Source organism: Ctenopharyngodon idella, chromosome 16, assembly GCF_019924925.1.
Source record: "Ctenopharyngodon idella isolate HZGC_01 chromosome 16, HZGC01, whole genome shotgun sequence".
Classification (NCBI taxonomy): domain Eukaryota; kingdom Metazoa; phylum Chordata; class Actinopteri; order Cypriniformes; family Xenocyprididae; genus Ctenopharyngodon; species Ctenopharyngodon idella.
In genome coordinates this window covers 21,431,389-21,457,500 of record NC_067235.1, presented here as the reverse complement: position 1 = coordinate 21,457,500, position 26,112 = coordinate 21,431,389, and the positions used below count along the sequence as shown (strand labels likewise).

The 26,112-nt window shown below is 36.5% G+C and overlaps 2 protein-coding genes across 7 annotated transcripts in view; one reads left to right on the top strand and one right to left on the bottom strand.

The window, feature by feature from the left end:
• The window catches only part of usp45 (ubiquitin specific peptidase 45), a 34,080-nt gene extending 14,373 nt beyond the window's left edge, over positions 1-19,707 (bottom strand). For 3 of the 4 annotated variants that reach the window (XM_051866045.1, XM_051866044.1, XM_051866046.1), the window contains exons 1-8: positions 19,391-19,707; positions 18,343-18,451; positions 17,942-18,111; positions 17,388-17,488; positions 16,837-16,937; positions 4,127-4,275; positions 3,359-3,454; positions 3,097-3,227 (exon numbers count right to left, since the gene is read on the bottom strand). In XM_051866045.1, coding sequence (XP_051722005.1) covers positions 3,097-3,227; positions 3,359-3,454; positions 4,127-4,275; positions 16,837-16,937; positions 17,388-17,488; positions 17,942-18,111; positions 18,343-18,445 — 851 coding nt within the window. In that variant the 5' untranslated portion in view covers positions 18,446-18,451; positions 19,391-19,707. The remainder of the gene's footprint in view (positions 1-3,096; positions 3,228-3,358; positions 3,455-4,126; positions 4,276-16,836; positions 16,938-17,387; positions 17,489-17,941; positions 18,112-18,342; positions 18,452-19,390) is intronic. The other variant, XM_051866043.1, reaches the window with a different exon arrangement.
• A 470-nt stretch (positions 19,708-20,177) lies between these two features.
• Positions 20,178-24,885, top strand: tstd3 (thiosulfate sulfurtransferase like domain containing 3). 3 transcript variants are annotated; one of them, XM_051866055.1, is made up of 5 exons: positions 20,178-20,466; positions 20,798-20,986; positions 21,072-21,231; positions 21,624-21,694; positions 24,385-24,885. In XM_051866055.1, exons 1-4 carry the CDS (start codon positions 20,340-20,342, stop codon positions 21,670-21,672), a joined length of 525 nt encoding a protein of 174 aa, XP_051722015.1. In that variant the 5' UTR covers positions 20,178-20,339; the 3' UTR covers positions 21,673-21,694; positions 24,385-24,885. The 3 variants fall into 3 exon arrangements, with proteins under 3 accessions (XP_051722015.1, XP_051722016.1, XP_051722014.1); XM_051866056.1 differs by lacking the exons at positions 21,624-21,694; positions 24,385-24,885 and adding an exon at positions 22,743-24,378; XM_051866054.1 differs by lacking the exon at positions 21,624-21,694 and having other exon boundaries at positions 20,179-20,466.
• Positions 24,886-26,112: the final 1,227 nt, after the last annotated feature.

Genomic DNA, 26,112 nt, shown 5'->3' with positions numbered 1-26,112 from the left:
TTACAGAGGCCCCCAACCAGCCCGCTGTTTGAGGACCAATGAATTATTTGGTAAGCACTAGCAGCCAATAAAATGGATACTAATCTCATCTAGATTACCACCTCTACATCGATCTTCAACAAAACTGTCTAACTACATTACATTATATATTACGTCTACATTATCCCTCACATATAGACAAGAACTAAATGTAAAGAACATGAATGCTGTCGCAGATGATCTAGAAATCTAACAAACAACAGGGAACAAATTAAAAAAAGAGCATGTAATGTTTCTTTTTTTTTTTGAGAAAGCATGTAACCGGCTTAGTTTTGTACCCCATAAAACTGGTAACAATGGAGAGAATTTAGGAGATATGAAGATCAAAATCGCAGCTAGTGTGACTAGACTATTATTCCACCTCTCACCTCTCACAACCAGAACATCCTTGAAAGTGCTGCATTTCAAACCGGTGCATGTATGCTTGAATCTCTGTACTAAGAGACATGAAATAAGTACCATTCCACCTCAATGTGAAATATGCAAAGGGTTTGAGAGCTGATTATAATACAAATTCAAATGTAGTTACAGAAAGCACAAGATAAGGACACTTTACAAGCTGGGACCCTCAGTAGCACCAGGAGCAGTGTGTGTTGAGCAGGGAAGGCTGCTCAATGCTCTTTGGACCGCTGCTGGCGCTGGTGCTGCTTAGATCTGTCCAGCTGGCAGCGTGACCTGGCCCTCGACCAACCATGCCAACAACACTCAGCTGTGTAACACACACAAACTCACACACTACTTGTTCTTCACCCATTTAATGGTTGGTGTTCATCCCACCTTCAAAAATACTGTCCTTTAAAACACAATGTCTGAAAAGATGCCATTCTGCCACATTGACCAAAATAGCAAATGTACAAGATGGTGTTCAAGATGGCGCAGTAGTTCAAGTACCCCATCAGACCAGCAGCTGTGACCCGCAGTTTGCCAGTCAACAAACACATTAAACAAACAGGATCTTTCCCGTCAAGGACATGTTGGATCGCACAAGCACACACACATATAAACTGTGCAGCACAGAAGGCCTTCACTTGACCCTACGAGCTTGCTGCTCTGTAGTGCTGAAAGTGTGTGCATGTGGGTCTGCCGTGCAGAGAAGGAATTAGATTAAAGGTGTATGCGAGGCAGAAAGAATCACTGTTTTAAAGGGTTAGTTCACCCAAAAAAAAAAAAAAAAAATGAGGCCTCCATTGCCAGCAAGATAATTAACACTTTCAGATACCCATAAAGCTACTAAAGACATATTTAAAACAGTTCATGTGACTACAGTGGTTCAATCTTAATGTTATGAAGCGACAAAAATACTTTTTGTGCACCAAACCCCCCCCCAAAAAACGACTTTATTCAACAATATCTAGTGATGGGTAATTTCAAAACACTGCTTCATGAAGCTTCAAAGCTTTACGAATCTTTTGTTTCAAATCAGTGGTTGATCCATTGAAATTAAAAAAAAAAAAAAAAAAAAAAAAAAAAAAAACTTATGACATAACGAAGCCTCGTTTACCGAAATCACATGACTTTCACGCTCCAAACCACTGATTCGAAACAAATGAAAGCTTCATGAAGCAGTGTTTTGAAATCGCCCATCACTAGATATTGTTGAATAAAGTCATTACTTTGTTTTTTTTGGTGCACAAAAAGTATTCTCGTTGCTTCATAACATTAAGGTTGAACCACTGTACTCACATGAACTGTTTTAAATATGTCTTTGGTACCTTTCTGGGCATTTGACAGTATTAATTATCTTGCTGGCAATGGAGGCCTCACTGAGCCAACGGATTTTATCAAAAATATCTTAATTTGTTTTCCAAAGATGAACGAAGGTCTTACGGGTGTGGAACAACATGAGGGTGAGTAATTAATGACAGAATTTACATTTTTGGGTGAACTAACCCTTTAATGCTTTCACAAGTTAAACACCAGACTTGTGTGTGAACTTGTGTGACTAGAGAGGGTGAAAATTGTGTTTGACTTGTAAACAGAAGCAAGATTATCACTATAGCAGCCCTAATAAAAAAGTGTGCATGATAGGCCAGTTAACTGGTCAATATTTGAGCTTTTAAAAATAAATCACATCTGATTTTTGATCAAATAAACAGCTTTGGCAAGCATAAGAGACTTATTTTAAAAAAATAAATTAAAATTAAAAAAAAAACTACAGACCCTAAACTTTTAAATAGTAGTGTATGTGGAAAAAGTATGTACACCCCATGAAAGTTTTGTACTTTTTCAACATATTTTGGGCATGTTGAGTTCTTCCTGAACCATCTTGTGCTCAACTCTTGAGATGGCCCAGCCAGAACAGACTGTTCTGAAACCTTCTCAATTTCATTTATTTTACTTTACGTGAAGAGAAAATTTCAATAGCTTGGAAAAGATTAATATATTTCAACAACTGTCCTTCTGAGGAGCTTTTCTATTTAAGTTGAACATTACAAAATGTACAGTCCAAGTAGAGCTTGTAAATTATATAAATTATATTGCTTTTAATTTATTAACATTAGTACAATGCCTATATAATATATAATGCCATATGTCTATAAAATGCAATATGTTGAAGAAAAAAGTATATTTTTTTTCATGGGGTACACTTATTTTTTTACAGCATTGTACGTTTTTTGCATTCGTAATGGCTGATGTGATGTGATGTGCATATGCTCAAATGAATTGGTGCGCTTAAGGCTGAGATGATGCCAGGTGAGCAGGACACACATGTACACATATGCAAACCCACAGGTCTGATAAAAGGCACAGTACCTGAGTTAATATCACAGAAGCACCAGAGAGACACCCAACTGCCTGGCAGGCTCCTGTCTGAGCCACCCAACCATTCAGCACGTTCAAACAACGTTTAAACAACAGCCAGTGAACCGTTCAGCCTGTACACGGCATAAAAATCAACCCTCGAGAGCAGGGATTCAACCAGCCATTTAAGTTCAAAACAGGCTTGAAACCGCTTGGCATACAGTGACGATCAATTAGCCACATTTAGATCCACTATCACACACAGCTTTTTGAGACTTTTATAGTATATATTTAAAAATGGCAGTGTAGACATACTTCTGACAGAGCTGGTTGAAAAGGATCTTGGGGGAGACAGGCCCTTTCCCAGCCTCCTTCATGCTTTGGAGAAACAGAAACATGGCTGAGGTGAGGGGTTCTGGGCTGGGCAACGTCACAGTTAGTGGCCCCTACAAGAAAGCATAATACTCATATCACATCTAACATACAAACGGTGAGGTTTTTTGCATATTTAAAAGTTAACATGAATGAGATTATGAGAGAAACCGTTCTAGTCCAGTCCAGTTTAGTTGGAACGTACCAAGTTAGCCTCAGCAGAGGGAGAGATCTTCATCTTATGGCCTTTTTCCTTGACGTCTTGAATCAAGTCATTCAGCATGTGGGTCTGGGAGAGATTCTAAACCAAAACAAACAATGGAAAAAAGGAAATTATCACACACTCCACTTTTAGAGTTTCTCTGTTTTCTATTTTCCCCAAAGATGTGTTTGAGAAAACAAGATCACATGGCATATAGATATCTTCAGAGCGAGGTTTACAACTCGGCTGCAATGACAAAAACAATAATATTAGGGCTTCAGTGCTGAATATTTTGATAATCAATTAATATGATTTTAAGCTATTAACCAGTAACATTTTTTAAACAAATTAATAGCAGGCATGCATTAAATTGATCAAAAGTCACTAAAGACTTTCACATTGTTACAAAAGATTTCTATTTCAAATAAATTACTTTCTATTCAACAAAGACTCCTTAAAAAAATATATAGTTACAGTGAAGTTCTTGCTTTTAGTTTCTTATGTGAACTGTTTGACAAGAAAAAATTTAAAGTGTCATTCAATATACAGACTCCTTGTCCCTCTGAAACGAGCAAGCGTAAATTGTTTGCTCAAGGCCACAAGGGTAAAAGGGCCGTGTTTGCAACTCTTCCAGATAATGCATTTGAAATGATTTTTGTTCACAGCCCAGATCAGAAACCAACTGGCTTAAACCATCCAAAACACACAGAACTAACACAAATAAAAGTTAAAAGTAAAGTGAGTAATGTGAGCTCTTGGACATGACTTTACCTGCATCACAGCATTGAAGAAGCAGGTGTTACCCAGGTTGTTGATGCCCTTGACCGGGATAAGTGTGCTATTCACTGGACTCTTCCCTCTCTGAGTGTCCACATACTCAGCGGGTTCCTCTCTGAGCTTGATAATTTTTGAGGTTGTTCCTAAAAGACAAGAGAGAAATCAAATTGACAGATCTCACTAATTAGTAAAGTAGGTTTTCTACATTCAAAAGTGTCTCGCCGCACATACAAAAGGCAGAAAACTCGACTTAAACTTTAAGTCAATTTATTTGAGAGAAATTTTCGGGTATGTGAAGATCTAGGTTACATTTCTCAAAAGAACCATTGGCATCAATGGTCTCTAGATCTAGATTAGCTCACAATGCTTTTGAGAAACGCAGCCCTGGACTGGGCCTTGTCCCAGTGTGCGCTTGATTTTCTGTAGCAGAAATGGGTTAACATTCTGGGTAGCAGCTGGGAGAGGCTGCAGATGACAGCTGGATAAAACTACGCTGGTTAGGGAGCAGGGAACAAGCCCAGCTGCTCCCCGCTACTGCCACAACTCTGCGGGAGCTTCTTGGCCCAGGCGGCTAAACACAAGGCCCGCAGAGAGAGAAAGAGAGAGTTTTTCTACATAAAAACAGCTAAACTCCAGAGAAATGACGGGTGCACTACCCTAAACACTCAGGAGACATGAAAGCAACCTGCATGATAATTCAGAGCGAGCAGTCGGTCCCGTAAATAGCTCTCAGTCCTTCAGAAGAGAGGCTGATGGTGCAACAATAAGGATACATACAATGAGGCAATTTATTTGAACAATTATTTCTAACAATGGCTACTTCTTTGTGGTAACATTTATTCAACAATGACAAAAAAAAAAAAAAAAAATTCTAAAAAGTTATAGTGGAAATAATATTGTGTTCTAAGACCTATTCAATTAAAATGACACTGACTATTATACACAATTTAATGACAAGAAGGTCATAAAAATTATTAAATTACCGAGCATCAATTAAGTATTTATTTTGTTCTGTATTGTGTACAATCTTTCATCATCTAATAAATATATGGTTTATATTATATAAAGTGTATTTAAAAACTAAAACAAAATAATATCTTAATGTCATTTAAAAGAAGTCTCAATTTTGTGAATCTGGTGAGTAAATAGTAAATATACTATACCCAATGACATGCAAAATACATGGTCAAAAAGCCATGAAACAATGAACTTTCAGAATACAATATTATGTTTGAAAAACTGACAACTACATCTGTTTAACTTTTTATTTGCTAGCTTAAAGCCTAGATCTTTGGTAGCAAGGACAGAAATCTCCAAGATGGACCTTTGTAAAATAGGGTTGACGTATATTTGACTCCCATTTTTCATTTATGTACATTATGAAGTACACCCATTAAATTAGCCTTTATGAGCCAACATTATCTTTTACATGCATTGACCAATTATATGTTCCACTGGTCAAATTAATAAAAAAACAGTTGCTCAGTGGATTGTACGGAGTGGACTACACATACACAACAAAAAAAAAATTTCTGGCAATGTTTGTATCAAAGATACAACTCAATTGCTTTTGGGGAAAAAATGCAGTTTATTTTGGTTTTGTTCCCCACTCTTTTAAGAGTTTGATTTGGTAGATTAATTGTCAGTCTGGGTGTTGGCCTTTTGCAACAAGACAATGGACAAGCCATAACAAAAAACTGAATCCATGAACAGCCCCAGACCCATCTTTTTTATTTTTATCCTCACTGGCACCATTTGTGAAGGAGAACACAAGTGTTCTGTCAAATTAAGCATTAATGAACAACAGCAAGCACCCAAGGCACTGAGAATGAAAGAGAAAGTCAGCATGGTGCTGCTTGCCACTACTACATATTAATATTTACAATCTTTTGCACTATTATTTATGCAAAAGCAGGGCCAATTAAGGAAAATAAAAGTACTTATATTCAAAATTAGTTATTAATTTATAAAATGAAAATATATTTAATATTAATGCCAAAATAGGTATCAGGATTTCAAACAGACTGAAAATTCAGACAAAATTTAACTATCACTCAGTAAGTTCCAGCTAGTTTGGGACCAAATGTTTTGTAATTATTAATAAAATTATATTTGCCGTAAATTATTTTCTTTCTTTGTTCTAATTCTGTAAAAAATGTAATGAGACACAAGTGCATCATATTCATGTAATGTGCCTGAAATAACTTCAAAATGACCTGAAGTAATTCATATCATATAGATGAGTGCAGGTTTTGTACATATCTACAGCTTGTTCTTCCCTCAAGTGGAATAATATGCCTTACTTTTGTGTCCCAATTGGTTTATTCTTGCATGAATGATTTCTGTTAAGAAAAGTGGATAAAATTTGCAGTTTATGTAGGTATCATGTTTACATGCCTTAGTGTGCATTGATTTCCCCAACCTCTTCAGCACTACCTCCTCTTAGAAAAATCCAGAAAGAGGACAACACTCACTGACACGCTGTGAACAATATGGAATATGATGTGTTGGAGGTCATCTTTTGGACAAACTACACAAAACCAAAGCACTTATAAATGTTCCTTTGCATTCTCGTATCCCCATTAGATTCGACACTATTACAAGAAAAGACACTTTTTATATACAATTATCGACATGTCAGGCTGTTGAATGGCTGTCAGATGGGGGGTGTTTGCATGTCTGCCGAGGTCAACTCAAGACTTGTCTTTGACGGATCTCTGCTTGGACAATACCAGGGGTCTTCATAAAGCTAAAACATAGATGACTTTAAAAACTCAAAGGCTGCAATATATGTTCTTAACCCTTCAAATTCGGCCAAGCATTTGATGGGGTGGAAAAGGTCATTTCTGACAACAGAAGGGCAACTATATCTCTTGCGTTGTGTTTCAGGTTCAGCTAACATTGCTGCGTCATCTTGTTTATTCCCCCGTCCTGAATACATACGGTCACACTGCCACATCTGAGGGAAAGCCCAAGGACAAACCATGTTCTCCAATTCAGGAAGTAAATTGGTTTTTCTTTGTGCAAAAATGCTCTCCAGAGCTGCCCCAAATGTTATGCAGATCCACACACACTTATTGTACAAACTGGCCCAGTATTAGCCCCGTTCAGGAAAAAAACATTAAAATCTGAAGTGGGCAGCTTCTGTGCCCCCATGATTTTCTCACAGGGGTTAATCAGGCATCAAAACAATAGACTGGAGTGCTGCTATTCCTAAGTGGGGCCAAAAGCATCTGGAGCGCTACATGAAAACATCTGGAAGTTTGTCTGTGTCCAGACAGCCATTCGAGAGGGAGCCCATATGTCCATGAACACTGTGGTGCAAACAAGTGTAGACAACGGGGACACACAGCTCATACAATGAGCAAACAGGAGAACGAGTGAGCGTAATGAAAAAAAAAAAAAAAAAAAAAAAAAAAAAAAGGTACTTTTTGCATTTTGTCAGTCCCATTTTTTAATAGACCAGGAGAATAAATAGTGCAATGTGGGAATGTCTATGGAGTTACATCACATCTGGGCCCACTGATCAAGGTAAACAATGTTCAGAGAGCCATCTGCCAGCGTGGCAGCGAAGGAGATACATAGAGGGGACTTGGGGGGGGGAGGACAGTGCCCTGAACAAGCATATGGAAAAACAGATTTTTCCTCTCCCTGCAGCAGTTAGCGAAGGCAAATGTCAGCATGCACCACGGCCACGCTTGACTGTCCTGCACTCGGCACCACCACCTGGCTCTCCTTGCTCAGCCACCGAATATGGGCAGGAGTGACACTGTGGAGCATGTCCCCGGGGTAGCCTAAACGATCAGCAATCCACTCCACTCCTCCCCACCCAGCTCTCTCCAAAACACACAAGCGCCAAAGTGAAATAGATGTGGTTTCCTGATAACTGTTAAAAGAAGATCTTCCCTAAGAGCTTTGAGGCAAAACAAGAGCTGTGAAACCCTTTAATTACTCACCTTCATGACATTCTAAATATGCATGACCTTCTTTCTTCTGTGAAACACAAAAAAAAGTATTTAGAAGAATGTCTAAGCTGTTCTGTTCTATACAATGAAAGCGAACAGTGACCAAGGTGGTCCCTGGTGCCCATTCACATTCACTGTGTATATACAGTGGTGGTCAGAATTATTGGCACCCTTGGTAAATATGATCAAAAATGACTATAAAAATAAATCTGCATTGTTTATCTTGTTGATCTTTAATTCATAAAATTAACAAAAAACTAACCTTTCATTGAAGGAAAAGAATTGAAAGTGGGGAAAAAAAAAAAAAAAAAAAAATTACATTATGAAATAAATGTTTTTCTCCAAAACACATTGGCCACAATTATTGGCACACTTTTATTCAATAGTTTTTGCAACCTCCTTTTGCCAAGGTAACAGCTCTGAGTCTTCACCTATAATGCCTGATGAGTTTGGAGAACGTCTGACAAGAGATCAGAGACAATTCCTTCATTCAGAATCTCTACAGATCCTTCTGATTCCCAGCTCCATGTTGGTGCTTCTTCTCTTCAGTTCTCTCCACTCATTTTCTTCAGGGTTCAGGTCAGGGAACTAGGATGGCCATGGCAGAAGCTTCATTTTGTGCTCAGTGACACATTTTTGTGTTGGTTTTGATGTTTGTTTTGGATCATTGTCCTGATGGAAGATCCAACCACGGCCCATTATTGGATTTCTAGCAGAAGCGGTCAGGTTTTGACTTTTTGTCTGTTGGTATTTGATAGAATCCATGATACCATGTATCTGAACAAGATGTCCAGGACCTCCAGAAGAAAAATAGGCCCACAACATTAAAGATCCAGTAGTATATTTAACCGTGGGCATGGGGTACTTTTTATCCATGTGTGCACCAAACCCATCTGGTGGGTTTGCTGCCAAAAAGCTCTTTTTTTAGTTACATCTGACCATAGAAGCCGGTCCCGTTTGAAGTTCCAGTCTTGTCTGACAACTGAATATGCTGGAGACTCAACTAATCTCTGCAATTCTCCAGCTGTGATCCTTGGAGAGTCTTGGCCACTCAAACTCTCCTTACTGTGCATTAGGACGATTTAGACACACGTCCTCTTCCAGGCAGATTTGTAAGATCTTTAGTTGATTGGAACTTCTTAATTATTGCCCTGATAGTGAAAATGGGGATTTTCAATGCTTTAGCTATTTTCTTACAGCCATTTTCTATTTTGTGAAGCTCAACAATCTTTTGCTGCACATCAGAACTATATTCTTTGGTTTTACTCATTTTGATGAATAGGGATGCACCGATACCATTTTTTAAGGACCGAGTACGAGTATCGATACTTTTTTTCCTGGTACTCGCCGATACCGATACAGATGCCTATACATTTATTAATTTCTCTCACTTTTTTTTTTTTTGGTGATGTTGCAGTTTTCCAAGCACAACACAGTGAGACTAATGAATGTAGGACAGCTTCTTTATTATTACTCTAATGAAAAAAGTAATTTTTTATGTGCTTGTCACAAACTTAAAGAACAAAAATTTCACAGTGTCCAATAACCTTCAAAAGGCATAATTACCAATATATATAATTGTTGTTATATAAAAAGAAATGTATAAACAATACAACAAATACTATAGAGCAGTGTGGTTCCCAACCTTTTTTACACCATGGCCCCCCCTTCTCTCCAAATCAATACTGCACATTATAAAACACTCACAGTACATTAATTTTGACAACTACGCAAATATATATTGAACTGCGTTCATCCAGAAACACGATGTTATAGCGATCAGTGAGTCGAGAGCGCACATGCGGTTTGTTTGCGCATAATAACGGACTCGCGCATGCCTTATGTACGACTGCTGTATGTCACTGTAATCGTCTTTACCTTCATTACAATCGTCATCCATCAAAACCTTTTTAGCGACACTGGTTTTCTTTTTCCAACTGAGAGAGTTAGTTTGCGTTTTGAGCCACCGTTCAGTATTTCACAGCAGCACAATGAGAAACGGCCTGGGCTGATCCGAAACCATCACAGAATACCTACGAGAGAGGTGGTGCCTTGTTTTAAATGTATTTTTTAAATTAATTTATTTTTTTAATGTAACGTATTAATAATTAAATTAATTAATTCATTTTAATTTATCTCACGGCCCCCCTGGAGGATCACTGAGGACCCCTAGTGGGCCGCTGCCCACAGGTTGGGAACCACTGCTATAGAGATACAAATTAAATAAACTTGTTTTTCAGATACAGTAGGTTTATTTACCATGTATACATTTATTTAACATCTTTTGTTGTTTTATTAACATTAATGACAAATATAGGCTACAGTCCCTTTAAGACCGAATCCATGGATACTGACACATATCCTGGTTTCACCCAAATGTTTACGTCCACTTAGGCTATAACCGACTGTATTTACGTGAGATACTCCACACGATGGACATTTTGACAACTATGTGTGCATTTGACCATTTCTGCTGCTGCCGCCAGTGTCTCTGTGCATGGAAAAATTCTGTCAGTTACGTCACGCGAGGTATCAGTCTTTGGTATCGAAGGGTATTTTTATGAGCATGAGTACAAGTACACAAGCTTGGTATCGGGCCCGATACCGATACTGGTATCGGAATGATTAATTTTAAGTTTTGGTACTTCTTTAGTCATTTTTATTAGTTTTTGTTCAAGTTATTTTCATACTTCAACTTAAACTAGGCAAAGTTTCAAATTTTTGTTTACTTTTTTTTTTTTGTATGTTTTTCATCATTTTAGTCAACAACAACAACACTGCTTTCTGGCCCATAACTGACAGTAGAATTCTATATTATTGTTTAAATAAAATAAAAATAAAACACTAAAAGCTAAACTCAATCATTGTTAAATGCTACAAGGGAATTTAGGCATTACAACATTATGTTGTGCATAATAAAAAATTGATATTTATTTAGAGATTTCATGAAGATTATATTGAACAGTGCTATTAAATTCTTAGTTTTAAAGACTGAGTGTTAGATGACAGAAAAAAATGGTAATCTAAGTATAAAAATAGGGGAAATGAACATGACTAATTAAATATCTAATATCACTTAAAATGGATTAAAAAAAAAAAAAAAGTCTCTTATATTGCCAAATACCCTTAATGTGTACGTCCCTAGAAAAAAAGCTGCTTGGACATTCTGTTAAATATCTCTTTTTGTGTTTCGTGGAAGAAAGATTTCAGGTGAACTATTTACACTTGGTTGGTCCTAGACAAAAATCATACAAGAGAAGTAATTATTTCCGTTTTTATACACTCCAAAAGGATTTTTTATTTTTACATGACTCCAAACTAGCACTACTAGTCATTTGTACTTGAAAAAACAAAAGTGTCACAAAAGTAACAAGTGTTTGTAGCATTGCAGAGGAGAACTTTCTGAGAAGAGTCAAGCACAGATTTATAGAAGTTAATGCACTGAACATATACACTATTCAAAATCTTCCCTTGTTTCTCACAAAGTGAAGGACAGCTCTCCTCAGGCTGAAGACAGCAAGCAGTCATGAGGAAGGCCGAGCAACACCAAATGTCTTATTAATTTGTTAATTTGTTGTGGCCATGGGGCATGAAAACCGTGCTTCATTGCCATCTGAGGCCAAGAGTATCCAACGTCTTAATTCCTTCGTACACACACACACACACACACACACACACACACACACACACACACACACACACATAAATATGCTTTTCACATTGGCCCTGGACTGACCTAAATAGAAAAGCTTTCTCCCACCCGAGGCTAACCATCCTCAGTAATCAACAAGACCTAGATGTAAAATCCTCAACACTGATAGATTAAACATAAAACAATGTTTAAAAACCATACAAGTGTATATATCAAATACAGGCTAATGGGTTCCAATGAACATTTGAGATTCGAAAATAAAGTAAACCGATAAAGAAAAATAATAGAGCGGTACAGGGATGACGTCAGAACCTGGAAGACTAATTTACCAGTGGTTCTGTCGAGATTTTCCTATGGGGTTTATAGTGGGGTTTTTCAATTTATGAGTAAAATAAAGCCTGTTGTAAATATAAATTTGACGATACTTTAATGTAAACTGCACACACTCACACATCTTATCTGGTTACTTATTAGAAACATAAGTTTTCAAATATAATCATAACTGCTTCAGCATTCTAGTTTTCAGTATGGGTGTAATTTACGTTGTATTATCAACTCACTCAAGATTATCATGCAATTATTGTTTACAACTGTGTTTAAAAAATTAAATGAATAAAAACCTAAAATGTAAAGCAAAACCAGTTTGAACACTCACCTCATGAAATATGAAATGAGATTGAAAAATCAATCTGAGAAAATAAAGATTCAACTGCTGCATGTGCCAGCTTGTGATGAGTATTGAAGCAAAAACATTTTAATTTCCTCAAACAAAGCCTCCCCAGCTGTGTTTCAAGCACAAGCCTGGCTCTCTGAGGTCAAGTCTCTTTCTACCAAGACTCTGGTACTTGAGCTGAAGGCCTTTTTGGTGAGAGAGCGCAGTTAATAGATTTTCTTTCTTCTCCCTGCTGTTGTTGTGGAAAACTATTATGGATTCTGGAAAATTCTTGCTGGGGCTCTTTTGTGCCATGAGTCTATGAGAAAAAGCGGACACAACAACAAGCTCTGTCTAAAAAACCCTGGCCTTCAAATATTGCAGAAATGCAATTTCACCAGCTCCTCTATGCCAGCGCCAGTCCATTTCACAGCCACAAAGGCTGCCTGTTTCTTCCTCATTTAGTCAGCCCGCCTGGAACAATGAGCATGGAAGAATGGCAACAGGTAATTTAAAGAGCTGGGTAAGAAGGATGTGGGCAGGAGGTGGCCTAACTCTGGCCGAACACCACAGACCACCACCAGCTACCTTCTGGCCCTCACCAGACAAAAAAAAAAAAAAAAAAAACAAGTGGGCAAATGTTTTCCCTTTTCTGTCTTCAGATTTTTGGCTCTGAGACTTTATCACGCTTGGTTGGAAAGAGATTATAAAAAAAATATCATCTGACAATCACCAAGATGTTTGAGTTATGTCAAGGCCATAGTGCAAAGATATATCCAGAGTCTGTCTGGACTGGAACAGTTTTCCACTATAAGAAAGAATAAAAGTTTGTTCCCAAGCTTAGTTGTAAAGGTTCACATGTTTGGAATAAATACAGCCATTTCATAAGCAAAAAACCCCTTTCACAACATCCGCCACCTTTCAACAGCTGAGGATGCTCTATAAAGGAAACAAGCTCCCCTCCTGAAGAAAATGAAGCTCCCCTCCTCACTCCAAGCTTCCTCTCCCAGAAGCTTGGAGTGAGCAAAGGGGAATCATGGGAGATGAGGCTGGGCAGGGGGAGGAGCAGAGCTCAGGATCCCATCTCCACACAGCTGCAGCCGTTCTTCAGGGAATCCGACCGGGGAGCACCACTCAAGCGCCTAATGCCATTAATGAGCGCAGCCATGCGGCAGTAACGGAATTGGAGCGCAGCTTCTCTACCAAGAGCCTGGCTGCCCCTGGAGTGGCGGGAGACCAGTTAGCCTGGGCTTAACTGAACTTAACTTTGATACACCAGAGCATGAGGGCATGGACAGGGACAGAAACCGATTCAATGACAGTTAAGCATCATGCAAGGATAAGGAGGTAGCATATTTCACTGCTATGTGAAATTTTATACACTAGCTTTTGCTGATCACTGAAAAGAGAAATGAGAATTTTAACAGATATTGTGCATCAGCATTTACTGTCAGTTGAACATGTCGTCTAATCTTACATACCAGAGAAAACAAGCTGTCTTTCATGTCACACAGTTGAAACTTGAAGAAAAAAAAAAAAAAAAAAACACACAGACAACTGTGACAGAATGTATTTAAAGTTGTTTCTTCGAAACACAACCTCATGATCACACTCCATTATGCTGGTCCTCATCATTTCAGCCAGGCTTTACAAGATTAATGCCTTACATGGGTAAATCTTATTAAACTTGCAAGAACATGTCCAGGACTCCAGATCATATTTTTTACTGCAAATTCACTAAATAAAAATAAAAAAACATCAACAGGAAAAAATATTTTGCCTGAAGAAAATGAAACCTACAGACATATTTAACCATTTAAAAGTTGGGTTGATAAGATATTTTTTAAAGAAGTCTCTTATGCTCACTAAGGCTGCATTTATTTGGTTAAAAATCCAGTAAAAACAGCAATATTGTGAAATCTTATTGCAAAGAAATAACTGGTTTTCTATTTTTTAATATATTTTAAAAAGGAAATTTATTTCACTGATGGCAATGTTAAATTTTCAGCAGCCATTATTCCAGGCTTCAGTGTCACATGATCCTTCAGAAATCATCCCAATATGCCAATTTGATGCTCAAGAAACATTTCTTATGTTCTTATTATTATTGATGTTGGAAACATTTGTGCTGTTTAATTTTTTTAATGTTCATTGATGTATAGAAAGTTTTAAAAAATATGACCACAAACAATTAACTCTAGTGTACACTGTGACATTGTTTATGACCCTTAAGCACATTGTCATGAAAATGTCACAACGTAAAAGGGGTGTGGACTAAAAATAAGCTTCATTTTCTTTATTAGAAATAGAAATATAATTTCCTTCTTTCTAATTATGTTTTTCTTCTGACTTTGAGGTGACCCACATGGTTTCTTGACAGACTCATAAAATTACAAAAAAAAAAAAAAAAAAAGTAAACTTTGTGATGCAGATGATCATGACACGCATGGACATGACCTTGGAAACAACTTCTCCAAGAAACATCAAGACTAGAAGGTGGAGAACTAATGGCGAACCTAAATAATCAAAGGAGGATTTCTACTGTGCTGTGTGGTTATAAATAAGGAACGGGATTTAAAATACTACACTATGCATTCCTAGAAGTTGTTTATGCTCTTACTACAAGGACAGTCCCACTCGAGCAACCTGGGGTTAAGCCTCCTGCACTAGGGCATAATGGCAAGTTCATAAATCACTCCAACAGACTAAAAACAAAAGTGTAGCAGAGTAACTTCATCATGCATCCAAGGCAGCGCTGCTGCTACAGCTCTAGGTGGAGCCAGGGAGCTGCTGTATGACAGAAAGCAGTCAGCCAAAGTGACATGCAGGAGCTAAAGACTGAATCAACAGCATGTGATTCCAGCACCACAAAGTTTAATATATCACCTATAAGAGACAAATCAATGCTAAAATGAGGGTGTCAGTGTAGTATGTCTTTAAGCAGTTTTAAGTCTTTACAGCAGTTTCTGTACAGTACCCTACTGCTAAATGAAGCACTCCTTTATTACAATAATTAATACATTTAACTGAATAGCAAATTAATTAATCAATATTATCATAAATATTCTAGATTATAACTGGCCAAACTTATTGTGAAAACAGAGTTAGCACAACTTTTGCAGGGTTAACCCCGCATTGCTGTGTATAGTAAGAAATTATTAGAAATTGAACATATCACAGTTATATATTTTGAGCTTCGTACAGTAACCGAAAAGCTGTGCACTGTATATAAAAATAAAAAAATTAAGTAAGTGAGACTAGTCATTATCAGGTCAGTTTTGTGCTGTATGTATTCAATCATGGTTGCAGACACCACAAATATTCAAATAAGAATGTGAAAGGGTTTAGAAATGTACCTTGTGAAATGTCAGACTATAAATACCTAGGATTAATAAATAAAGAATGAGTAGTGAAATGTGAGACAAAATAACCCAGGATTCTATTTTCCCAGGGTTTAGAATGACCCAAGGTTAACGCTTTCAAGTTTGAAAAGCCTCATATATTGTGAAAAATGCTATACATACAAAACTGAATTCAAGTGAATGTAGGAGAGGGAACTAAAGAAAAACAGCAGATTTTTTGTCTATGAAATATCACAATGCTTTCTGATTGCCTAAGACTGTGTATGTCTCCTCATTGTATCTAGAAAACTAAAAACGAATGATCCCAGGACAATGGTCAGTGACGACAGATGTGCCAACATGGCATTGCTATGCATAGAGAAACAATGAGGAGCTTCTAAAAGAGCTATTTGAAAGAAAACCCAGCTCTTATTTGAGCTACCAAAAGCTTTAGAAAACAAGGCAATTTTCAGGTTTTAATCTGTAAAGAAGAGTCAGCTTCTATCATAGGCCCCGTTTACACTAGTGTTTTCGTTTTAAAACAGTGTTTTAAAATGAAAACAATCCTCATCTACACTGGCGTTTCCACAGCATTTCAGAAACGATCTCCGTCTATACTACACGACCGAAAACGCATGTCACATGACCGTTCATGCACACTGGGCATGCACATACAAATGTAAACAGTTGCCTCTTGTGCATGTAGGTAGCTGCAGTATTAAAAAAATGCAGAGTTTACCTGCACAATGGCTGCTAAAAATGACAACAAATCCAGCAAAGATTACAGTTTGGTTTCCATGTTATTGTTTACATGGTCATCAAGGATACGCAGAGCGAATGTGGGCAGCCACGCCATCATTTTCAAAAGTCTCCGTTTTGGTCCTTTTATACTGAAATGCAACCCCGGCGTTTTCAAAATAAAACTGCAGTGTTTTCGAAAGTCTCCGTTTTTGAGGTTCGAAAATGGCGGCGTAGTGTAAAAGACAGGCGTAACCATAATGACTGTCACTACTATTAGCAGAAGAAAAAATAGGTGTTTTCCAATAATTAAAGATTAAATCACACTTCTGTTTGTTTTCCTGTGGAATAACTACCTGAGGTGGCTTTTGCTGAGTGCTTCTGCAGGAAGTCCAGAGTCTGAGCCAGGGCTTTCTTATTGCAGTGAGGGGAGAGCTCTTCCTTACATTCAAAGCACCTGTTAAAAGGAGAAAAAAACCATTAACTAATGTCAAAATGCAATCTATTAAGTCTTTGAAAGCTGCATTTATTTGACCAAAAATACAGTAAAACAGTAATATTATGAAATAGTATTGCATTTAAATGAACTGTTTTGCATTTTAATAAGTTTTTTATGTAATTTATTCCTGTGATGTTAAAGCTGAATTTTTAGCAGCCATTACTCCAGTCTTTAGTATCACATGATTCTTCAGAAATCATTCAAATTTGCAAATAACTTTTTTCTTATAGAAAGTTGAATAAGAAGTTCAAAATAACTGCATTTTTATATAAAAAAAAATTAACAATGTAAATATTAAAATTAAATGCAGCCTTATTAATTTCTTTAAAAAAAAAAATAAATAAAATCTTACTGATGGATAAATGGTAAAATTATCATGCAATATAGAAATCAATTGATGTTTCCTACCAGGCCTTCCATGTACTGAGGCTGATTGTGATACAGTGAGAGTCAGAGCGATGAGTTTGCTGGTGTTTTGTGGAATGCTGAGTTTCTGCCTGGTTACAGCCCTGGAAAAGAGAGCAACATTAGCAAGGTTGCCATATATATTATGATCTGGTCAAGTTTTGGTTAATACATTTTTTCCCACTGTCAAATCAAGGTTAAATAAAGTCTCTGCCATACTCCCAAATGGGCTGAACAGCTTAACTGACCCATACAAATACTGTGAGTAAAAGTCTTACTGACCCCAAATTTTTAAGCAACATATTCACACATCAGTGTGAATTTAAGCACATAAATTTTACACAAAAAGCATAAACGCTTGTCAAAAACCAAATGCTTGTCAAAGTCATTTACCCTGCTATGTGTGGAAATATCTGAATAAATTGTCTGTTTTGCCAGTAAAGTTTCTAATATTTGTGAAATATGAATTTGCAGCAAACAACCTGTCACTGCGCACTGACAGAGCTGCATACATTGTAACACAAAATATTTAGTGCTGCAGAGTGTCAAGATCTCACCTGGAACCCACACTTGAGGCACACAAGGATGTCATGTGCTCCTGCTGGTTCTCCCTCAGGCATGTTCCTCTCTTTAAGGCAATCGGAGCATATAGACCACAGACTGCCTGTCACTGCCTTCTTCACTGAGCTGAGGTCCACAGCCCTGCTCACATGCTGGCACGTCAACCCTAGATGACACAAGAATATACATTTTTACTGAAGAGTTTACAACTCTGTACAAGCATTGTTAAATCCACTATCTGAATCGGAATGACTAAGGAATTAGTACATGCATGATAGATCCTTAATGTCTGATAAATGCTTTGTATGCTTCTTTGTGATTTTGCAATGGGCATCAAATGTACCATGAACAATGTACTGGCATGAAAAATGGTATTGGCATCAAAACCTTTCCTTACCGCCAACCTCGTCGGACGATTCTTCATCGCGGGGCTTCTTTGGCTTGTTAGACCGCTTGGTCATGTCTGTGGTTTTTAAAGAGAAGGGGTCTTTCAACCGCATTTGTATCTAGGGGGAAAAAAACAAAAATCACTGATTAAGTATGAGAGCCCCCAGTACAGTTAAAATTGTGTTTCTGAAGCCTAACGTTATTACATAACACATTCACCTGAGGACTTCAGCACACTCCCAAGCTGGGCACAAAATGACTTAAAATTATTTAAAAGAATTATATTAAAATAATCCATTATAACTAAAAGACTAAAATTATTTTTTTAATTATTTAAAAGAATTATATAATTTAAAATAACTATATTATATTATATATTAAAAGTATTCATTAAAACAATCCATTGTAACTATAAAATGTTATTTAAAAAAATGTAATTATATATATATAAATCAAATGTAAATAAAGGCTAAAAACTACCAAAAAAAAGTTAAATAATTATAATAAATAATCCAATGTAACTAAAAGTCTAAAAACTGCTAAAATCAATACGCACAACATGTAAACTGACAATATAGCTATTTCTTATTTAGTTTTTTTTCCCCCACAACAATGTTTGTTTTTACTGAAGAAAATAAAGCTCTTGAAAGCTCTGGAATATCTATCTCAAATATCAGTGGGCAAACACCACAATGCCCGACAACTCGTTCTATCCGAACCACATGTATACTGTTTAAAAGATGACAGCATTTGAAGACAGTTTAGATAAGGAAGTATCCTGTCAGCAATATAACCCTTAACTATAACTGACGAATCGGTAAGTGAGGATAATAAATACATTTGAGAGAATAGCAAGCCACTGTAGCAAAGCAAACAAGAGCACGACACCTGAGACTTGCCCAGGTAACTGATACAAGTACTGACAGCAGGTACCGGCTGGTTAAAGGCCTTTGCTTCCCTAGTATTAAGTAAGATCTGTTTATAACACATGGTTGTTTAATAAATAGTGGTTATAACAGTAAAAAGGTCGTTGGCTTACAGTAATAAACCCAACTCACCCTGTTTATGTTCCCCTCCTTTCCAGGCTCGCAACCAAGTGAACGTCAGTTGTCAAGTGGCCAGGTGGAAGAGCGAGGCTAATAACTTGCATATGCTTCTAAGTTTATAAATACGGAAGAATTTCTGTCGGTAGTTTGGTGTTCGGATCTAACACTTCGACAATCAGGAATCTAGCAATCCCAAGTCGGTTTGTATTTTGATTAACAGAGTTTGTCAGCGTATTTAGTGGCATTTGGAAAAGAAGAACAGAAAGCACAAGTATTACACATGTCACGTGGTCACATCCTCAACGACGCGCTACGGATACTTGTATGGCCAAACTCGTTTCTCAGCCGAACCATTTTTAAAAGTACCGTAGTGTTTTGTATAAATGTAAACACAAAAGAGATATTTGAGAATTAAATATTATTGTTATATATAATGTAAAAAAAATAAATAAAACACTTTACTTTTAGTTTTATTATACTCTGGTTTTGTTATACTCTATTTTTTTATTTTTATTTTTACTTTTTTTTTATTTTTTTTTATTTTATTTTATTTTTTTTGCATAAGTGCATTATATATTTTATTGTGCATGAACATTCCTGCATCATATAGCAGCACGTGGCAAACGTATATTATGCATTAACATGACATATCTATAACCATTTCAGGTTATGGTAAATAAACACTTGCATGTCAAAATATAATACTTTGCTGAACAGAAAAAAAGGGAAAGGAGAAAATATAAAGAAAACATGCAAAGAAAAACGAATAAGAAAAGGAAATAGCCTACGTCACTGGTAATACGTAATAGTAGTGGTGCGCATGCGTGTAGGAGTAGCAGTAGCTGAAATCCTGCTACACAACTTAGACTCGGTCTCACCGTGTTTTCGTTAATATTTAAATATAAAACAAGGAAGAAAGTAACATCGTCATTCTGTCGCTTTCTTTGCTTTAAATTCTAGCATGGCTTTAAATGTCTATTCACGGCTGACAAGAAGTTTTGTCCGCGTTTTAGCGAGCAGAAGTGTCATTCCTGTCACAAGACCTCTGACAACGAGTTCATGCTGGACACATTTACGTTGCTTACAGCGTGAGTGTTGAAATACTGCAGTGTGCATTTAACAGCTAAATGTAATACATCGTGATTGACATCGATAGTTCTGTAAAATCACGGTCTTTGCATTCATCTTTACCGCTTAACATATGTGATTTTTCCCTCTACGTTTTTGAAAAGGTTTGGGCTGTTATAAGTACTTTTAAAAACACGAGCTTGTATATAAACTGTTCTAAAAGGTGACATTTTTATTTTAAGAGGTATACTAGCACATAACGACAACTATACGTCTTGCAAAAGAACGGCCTCTGTTGGTCAAGTGTGTGTGTGTGTGTGTGTGTGTGTGTGTGTGTGTGTCATCTTTCAGATATCCGCGTCATTCGTTATGATGGTGCTTCATTACGAAATTTCAGCTCTTCTAGCCAGCCTTCAATAGATGTGTCATATGAGCAGCTGAAGAAACTGCTGGTGTCCCGATCCAGTGTGGTTATAGACGTCCGCGAGCCGTGGGAACTCAGGGAATACGGGAACATACAGGGATCAGTTAACGTTCCACGTAAGTCAGTGACTGTCCTCATCCTTATACTGTATATTTAAATGAACATTATATAAATTACAATACTGTACCCTCTCATCTGCAGTGGGACAATTGAACGGAGCTCTCCAGCTCAAACCTGATGAATTCAAGGAGAAATACGGAGGAGATATGCCATCACAATCCCAAAATATAGTGTTCACCTGCCTAGCTGGTGTAAGAAGCAAAACTGCCCTGGAAACTGCAGTGTCTTTAGGATACACCAAGTGAGCAATTATGCTTATTATAGAATGCTTGTTTCTTTGTCTCTTTTTACACAGTTTGATTTCAAAACAAAACTTTGAAAAGGATGACTTTTATATTTTCAGTCTAGAAATAAAAGAAAATGACTCTAAATATGGCATTTACAGCATCTGTTATACCTTACGGCAGGGGTCATCAAATGGGTATTCACCAATTAGTATTTGATTTGAAAGTAAATTTGGTAAAGAAAAAAAAATCAAAAGTATTAATCAAAATGCAATATTAAGCTAACTTCAACCAAAGCTGAAGTTCAGCTATTATCCCTCTTACATAAAAATGTATATTAAGTAACATTAAATTGTAATGTACATGATGTATATGATTCTGTACGTCAATAATGATTATTTTAATGCAGGGGTGCCCAAACGGTTTACTACGATGGGCCAAAAATCAAACTTGATTGAGGGCGTTAGGCTGAAAGTAAAGGTTGCATTTTATATTCTCTACATTTAAATAAGACAAAAAAGGTCAAACAAATAGATAAATTAGAAATGAAATGAAGATATGCTTCAATGGCATGTTTATTTACTATTTTTCTCCTCCTGATATGGCATGGAAGGCCAAATCAAAGGTCATCACAGGCCAAATTAGGTTTTGCCATCTCTGTTTTAATGATTTTTCAAATTATTACAAGTATGTAATAAGAATAACAATATTCTTATTACAAAAATGTACACTATGTAACTTTTGGCACTCTAGTGGTTAATAAGCAAAACTGCATGAGTCTTGTGGAAGAACATTGTATCCAGAGCTACTTCTCTCTGTTTATGTACATGACGAGTCACACAGGTACTCGCTCATTATATAAATTTTGTAAATTTTGAATAAAAAAAGTTACATAGTGTTAGTGTTGTCAAAAGTACCGACTTCGATACCAAGTCGGTACTGAAATTTTAAAAATGTGACGCTTTGAGCGCTGTTGAGCAGATTCTTAAACACCTGATTGGTCATTGTGTTCACACGCTCATCAAATATGTCTGTGATTGGCTACAATGATCAACACTTCAATAATACAGGTGCTGGTCATATAATTAGAATATCATCAAAAAGTTCATTTTTTTATTATAAATTATTTTTAAAAATGAAACTTTCATATATTCTAGATTCCCTACGTGTAAAGTAAAACATTTCAAAAGTTTTTTTTTTAAATTTTGATGATTAGAGCGTACAGCTCATGAAAGTCCAAAATCCAGTATTTCAAAATATTAGAATATTTCCTAAGATCAATCAAAAAATGGATTTGCAAAACAGAAAAGTTCAAGTTCTTTAAAGTATGTTCTTTTGTGCACTCAATACTTGATCGGCAGGACATATTACAGCAAATGACTTGCTCCTAGCACAAATTACAGCATCACTGAAGTGTGGCATGGAAGTGATCAGCCTGTGGCACTGCTGAGGCACTATTGAGCCTTCAGATCATCTGTATATTGTTGGATCAACTGTTTCTCATCTTTCTCTTGAAAATATCCCATAGATTCAGGTCAGGCGTATTGGCTGGCCAATAAAGCACAGTAATATCATGCTCAGCAAACCACTTGGAACTGGTTTTTGCACTGTGGGCAGGTGCTAAAGTCCTGCTGGAAAAGGAAATCAGCATCTCCATAAAGCTTGTCAGCAGATGGAAGCATAAAGTGCTCCAAAATCTCCTGGAAGATGGCTGCATTGACTCTGCACTTGATAAAACACAATGGACCAACACCAGCAGACGTCACGGCCCCCCCAAATCATTATTGACTTCAGAAACTTCACACTAGACTTCAAGCAGCTTGGATTCTGTGCCTCTCCAGTCTTCCTTCATACTCTGGGACCATGATTTCAACATGAAATGCAAAATTTACTTTTATCTGAAAAGAGGACTTTCGACCACTGTTCACTGTCTAGTTCTTTTTCTCCTTAGCCCAGGTAAGATGCTTCTGACGTTGTCTCTGGTTCAGAAGTGGCTTGGTAGTCCTTTTCCTGAAGATGTCTGAGTGTGGTGACTCTTGATGCGCTGACTCCGGCTTCATTCTACTCATTGTGAAGCTCTCTTAAGTGTTTGAATTGGCTTTACTTGACAGTATTCTCAAGCTTGCGGTCATCCCTGTTGCTTGTGCACCTTTGCCTACCCAATTTCTTCCTTCCAGTCAACTTTGCATTTAATATGCTTTGATATACACTCTGTAAACAGCCACCCCATTCAGTAATGACCTTCTGTGACTTACTCTCTTTGTGGAGGGTGTCAATGATTGTCTCCTGGACCATTGCCAAGTCAGCAGTCTTCCCCATTAGTGTGGTTTCAAAGAACAAAAGATACCCGGAATTTATACTGTAGGGATGGTCATTTAATGAAACTCAAATGTAAATATTCTAATATTTTGAGATACTGGATTTTGGACTTTCATGAGCTGTACGCTCTAATCAACAAATTTTAAAAAAAAAACTTTTGAAATGTTTTACTTTACATGTAGGGAATCTAGAATATATGAAAGTTTCATTTTTTAAAATAATTTACAATAAAAAAATGAACTTTTTCACGATATTCTAATTATATGACCAGCACCTGTATGTTGTAAATAGACATCAATGACGCTCTTCACCGAGCACTTACACAGATACACACGTCTTATCTATACACACATCTTATCTATCTGATAAGACGCCCGCTTTCAAATTCAAACACTTCCGTGTGATTTCAAACGCTCCCGTGCGCTGATCATTGTAATCAATCATAGACATAAAATTGAGTGCGTGAACACAATGGCCAATCAGAGGTGTTCACGAATCAGCTCAACAGCGCTCAAAGCATCACATTTTTAAAATTTCAGTACTGACTTGTTATCGAAGTCAGTACTTTTTGACAACACTAAGTGTACCCTTAATATAGTATGATATACACACATTTATAGGCAGGGCTACTGTAAATTTTATTCAATGTACTCCAGGTGTCTGTCCACCAAGAGGTAATTGGCCTAAAAAAAGATTGAAAATCCATGCCTTAATAATGCCTTCACTGAAGAAGAAACAGGAAATGTACATTTAAACCAGATTTGTTTTTATATCAATATGCTACACTACAGTATATTCAAGTTCTGTTTGTATGGCCTTAGTTGCCTAATTGATTTTCTCTCTTCCGATAGGGTTCAGCATTTTCCAGGCGGATGGCAAGAATGGGCAGAACGTGAATTAATACAAACCAAAAAGTGATTGTTCCATTGCAGTTATGTTAACACTGTGATAGAAGTTTGACTGAATCTCAATTGACACAGAGCTAAAATGTGCCACTAAGACTGGATAATTCAGTGGTATAAGAAATTGTGTGATTACATTATAAGCCAAGATGCACTATACTACATGTTGTGGTCAATGCACGTTCTACTCCGATGTTTCATTTGACATACATAGCCTACTGTAGTTGGAATAGGAAGTGCAGTGGCGTGCAGTGTGTATGTTATGATTTCTGTTCAAAGGGCTGATGGCTATTTGCCTAATACTTAAATCTAAATATTTTGAGCAGGCAATCCAAATATCAGGCAGAAAATATAACTTTTATCCAATGATTTATGGAGTTTGCATAGTACTATATAAAATTAAGTGGAGTGTGGTTTTTTTGTATTCTTGAAAATAAAACTTTAATGCCACATTGTGTGTATTGTGCTTATCTGAAAAAAGTATATCTGCATTATTATCTCGCATTTGTCATTTTTGATAAAAGAATCTGCTCAATAATTAAATGTTAATTTAAACAAACCCCTAACCTCAAATATTATAATTCAGGGTGTAACTTCATTTGAATGTCATCATGCACAGGCAAGAATTACTCGCATTTTCTTCACAAAATATAAAAAATCTGATGTAAACATAATTCATGTAATTTAGTGAGATAAAACTATCAAGACAAAACACTTTAATTGCTAGTTTATGTGTAATATATATTTATTTTAAAAGAAATAACATTCTTATTTTTTATTCAGCAAGGCTGCATTAAATTGATCAAAAAAAGACAGTAAAGTCATAATGTTACAAAGGATTTCTTGAAATAAATGGTGTTCTTTTGAACTTTCTGTTCATCAAAGAATCTGGAAAACAATGAATCATGGTTTTAACAAAGAAATTAAGCAGCACAACCATTTTAACATTATTATTATTAAATGTTTCTTGAGTAGCAAATCAGCATATTAGAATGATTTCTGAAGGATCACTGAAGACTGGAGTAGCTAATGCCTGCTGAAAAGCAGCTTTGCCATCATATGAATAAATTACATTTTTAAAAATATTAAAACAATTATTTTAAACTGTAATCATATTTCACAATGTGCTGTTTTACTGTACTTTTGATTGAATAAATGCAGCCTTAGTCAGCATGAAACTTCTTTCAAAAACATTTAAAGATTACAGATTCCAAACTGTATTGTGTATGTTCAACAATTTCTACCAATAAAAAACCCTCTTCAGCCATACATAATCTGACTGGTACTTTATAAGCCTTTGTTACTGAGTTATACAAGTTGCAAAGTCATCTGTGACTTGTGACAACCAGAGCGATACAATGTACTGCCATTTTATAATATCATCACAATTTCTTACACACTAGCATGTGTCTTTGAGCCATAAGTATGTATACGATGATAAGAATTATGTGTACCATGCCATTAATGTGGATGTGATAAAGCCGTCTTTCACCGATAAATCCGAAATAAAAAAGTAGTTTTAATTATAACTGAGCAAAGCAGCCTCAACAACAACTAGACAAAGACAATGCTGCCTTATTATTGCCAATAAAGAGGCTAGCCTATTGTCTTTATCAATGCTGTCATTGTTTTTTTTCTGTATAATGAGCACATACAGGAATGACTAATGTACTGTAA

What these genes read in the sequence shown, in the direction of transcription:
- tstd3 (XM_051866054.1), top strand. Translation starts at nt 20,340, where the DNA reads ATGGCTTTAAATGTCTATTCACGGCTGACAAGAAGTTTTGTCCGCGTT. An exon ending in GGGATCAGTTAACGTTCCAC is followed by an intron (nt 20,987 to 21,071) that starts GTAAGTCAGTGA and finishes TCTCATCTGCAG; the next exon opens with TGGGACAATTGAACGGAGCT. An exon ending in GTGTCTTTAGGATACACCAA is followed by an intron (nt 21,232 to 24,384) that starts GTGAGCAATTAT and finishes CTCTTCCGATAG; the next exon opens with GGTTCAGCATTTTCCAGGCG.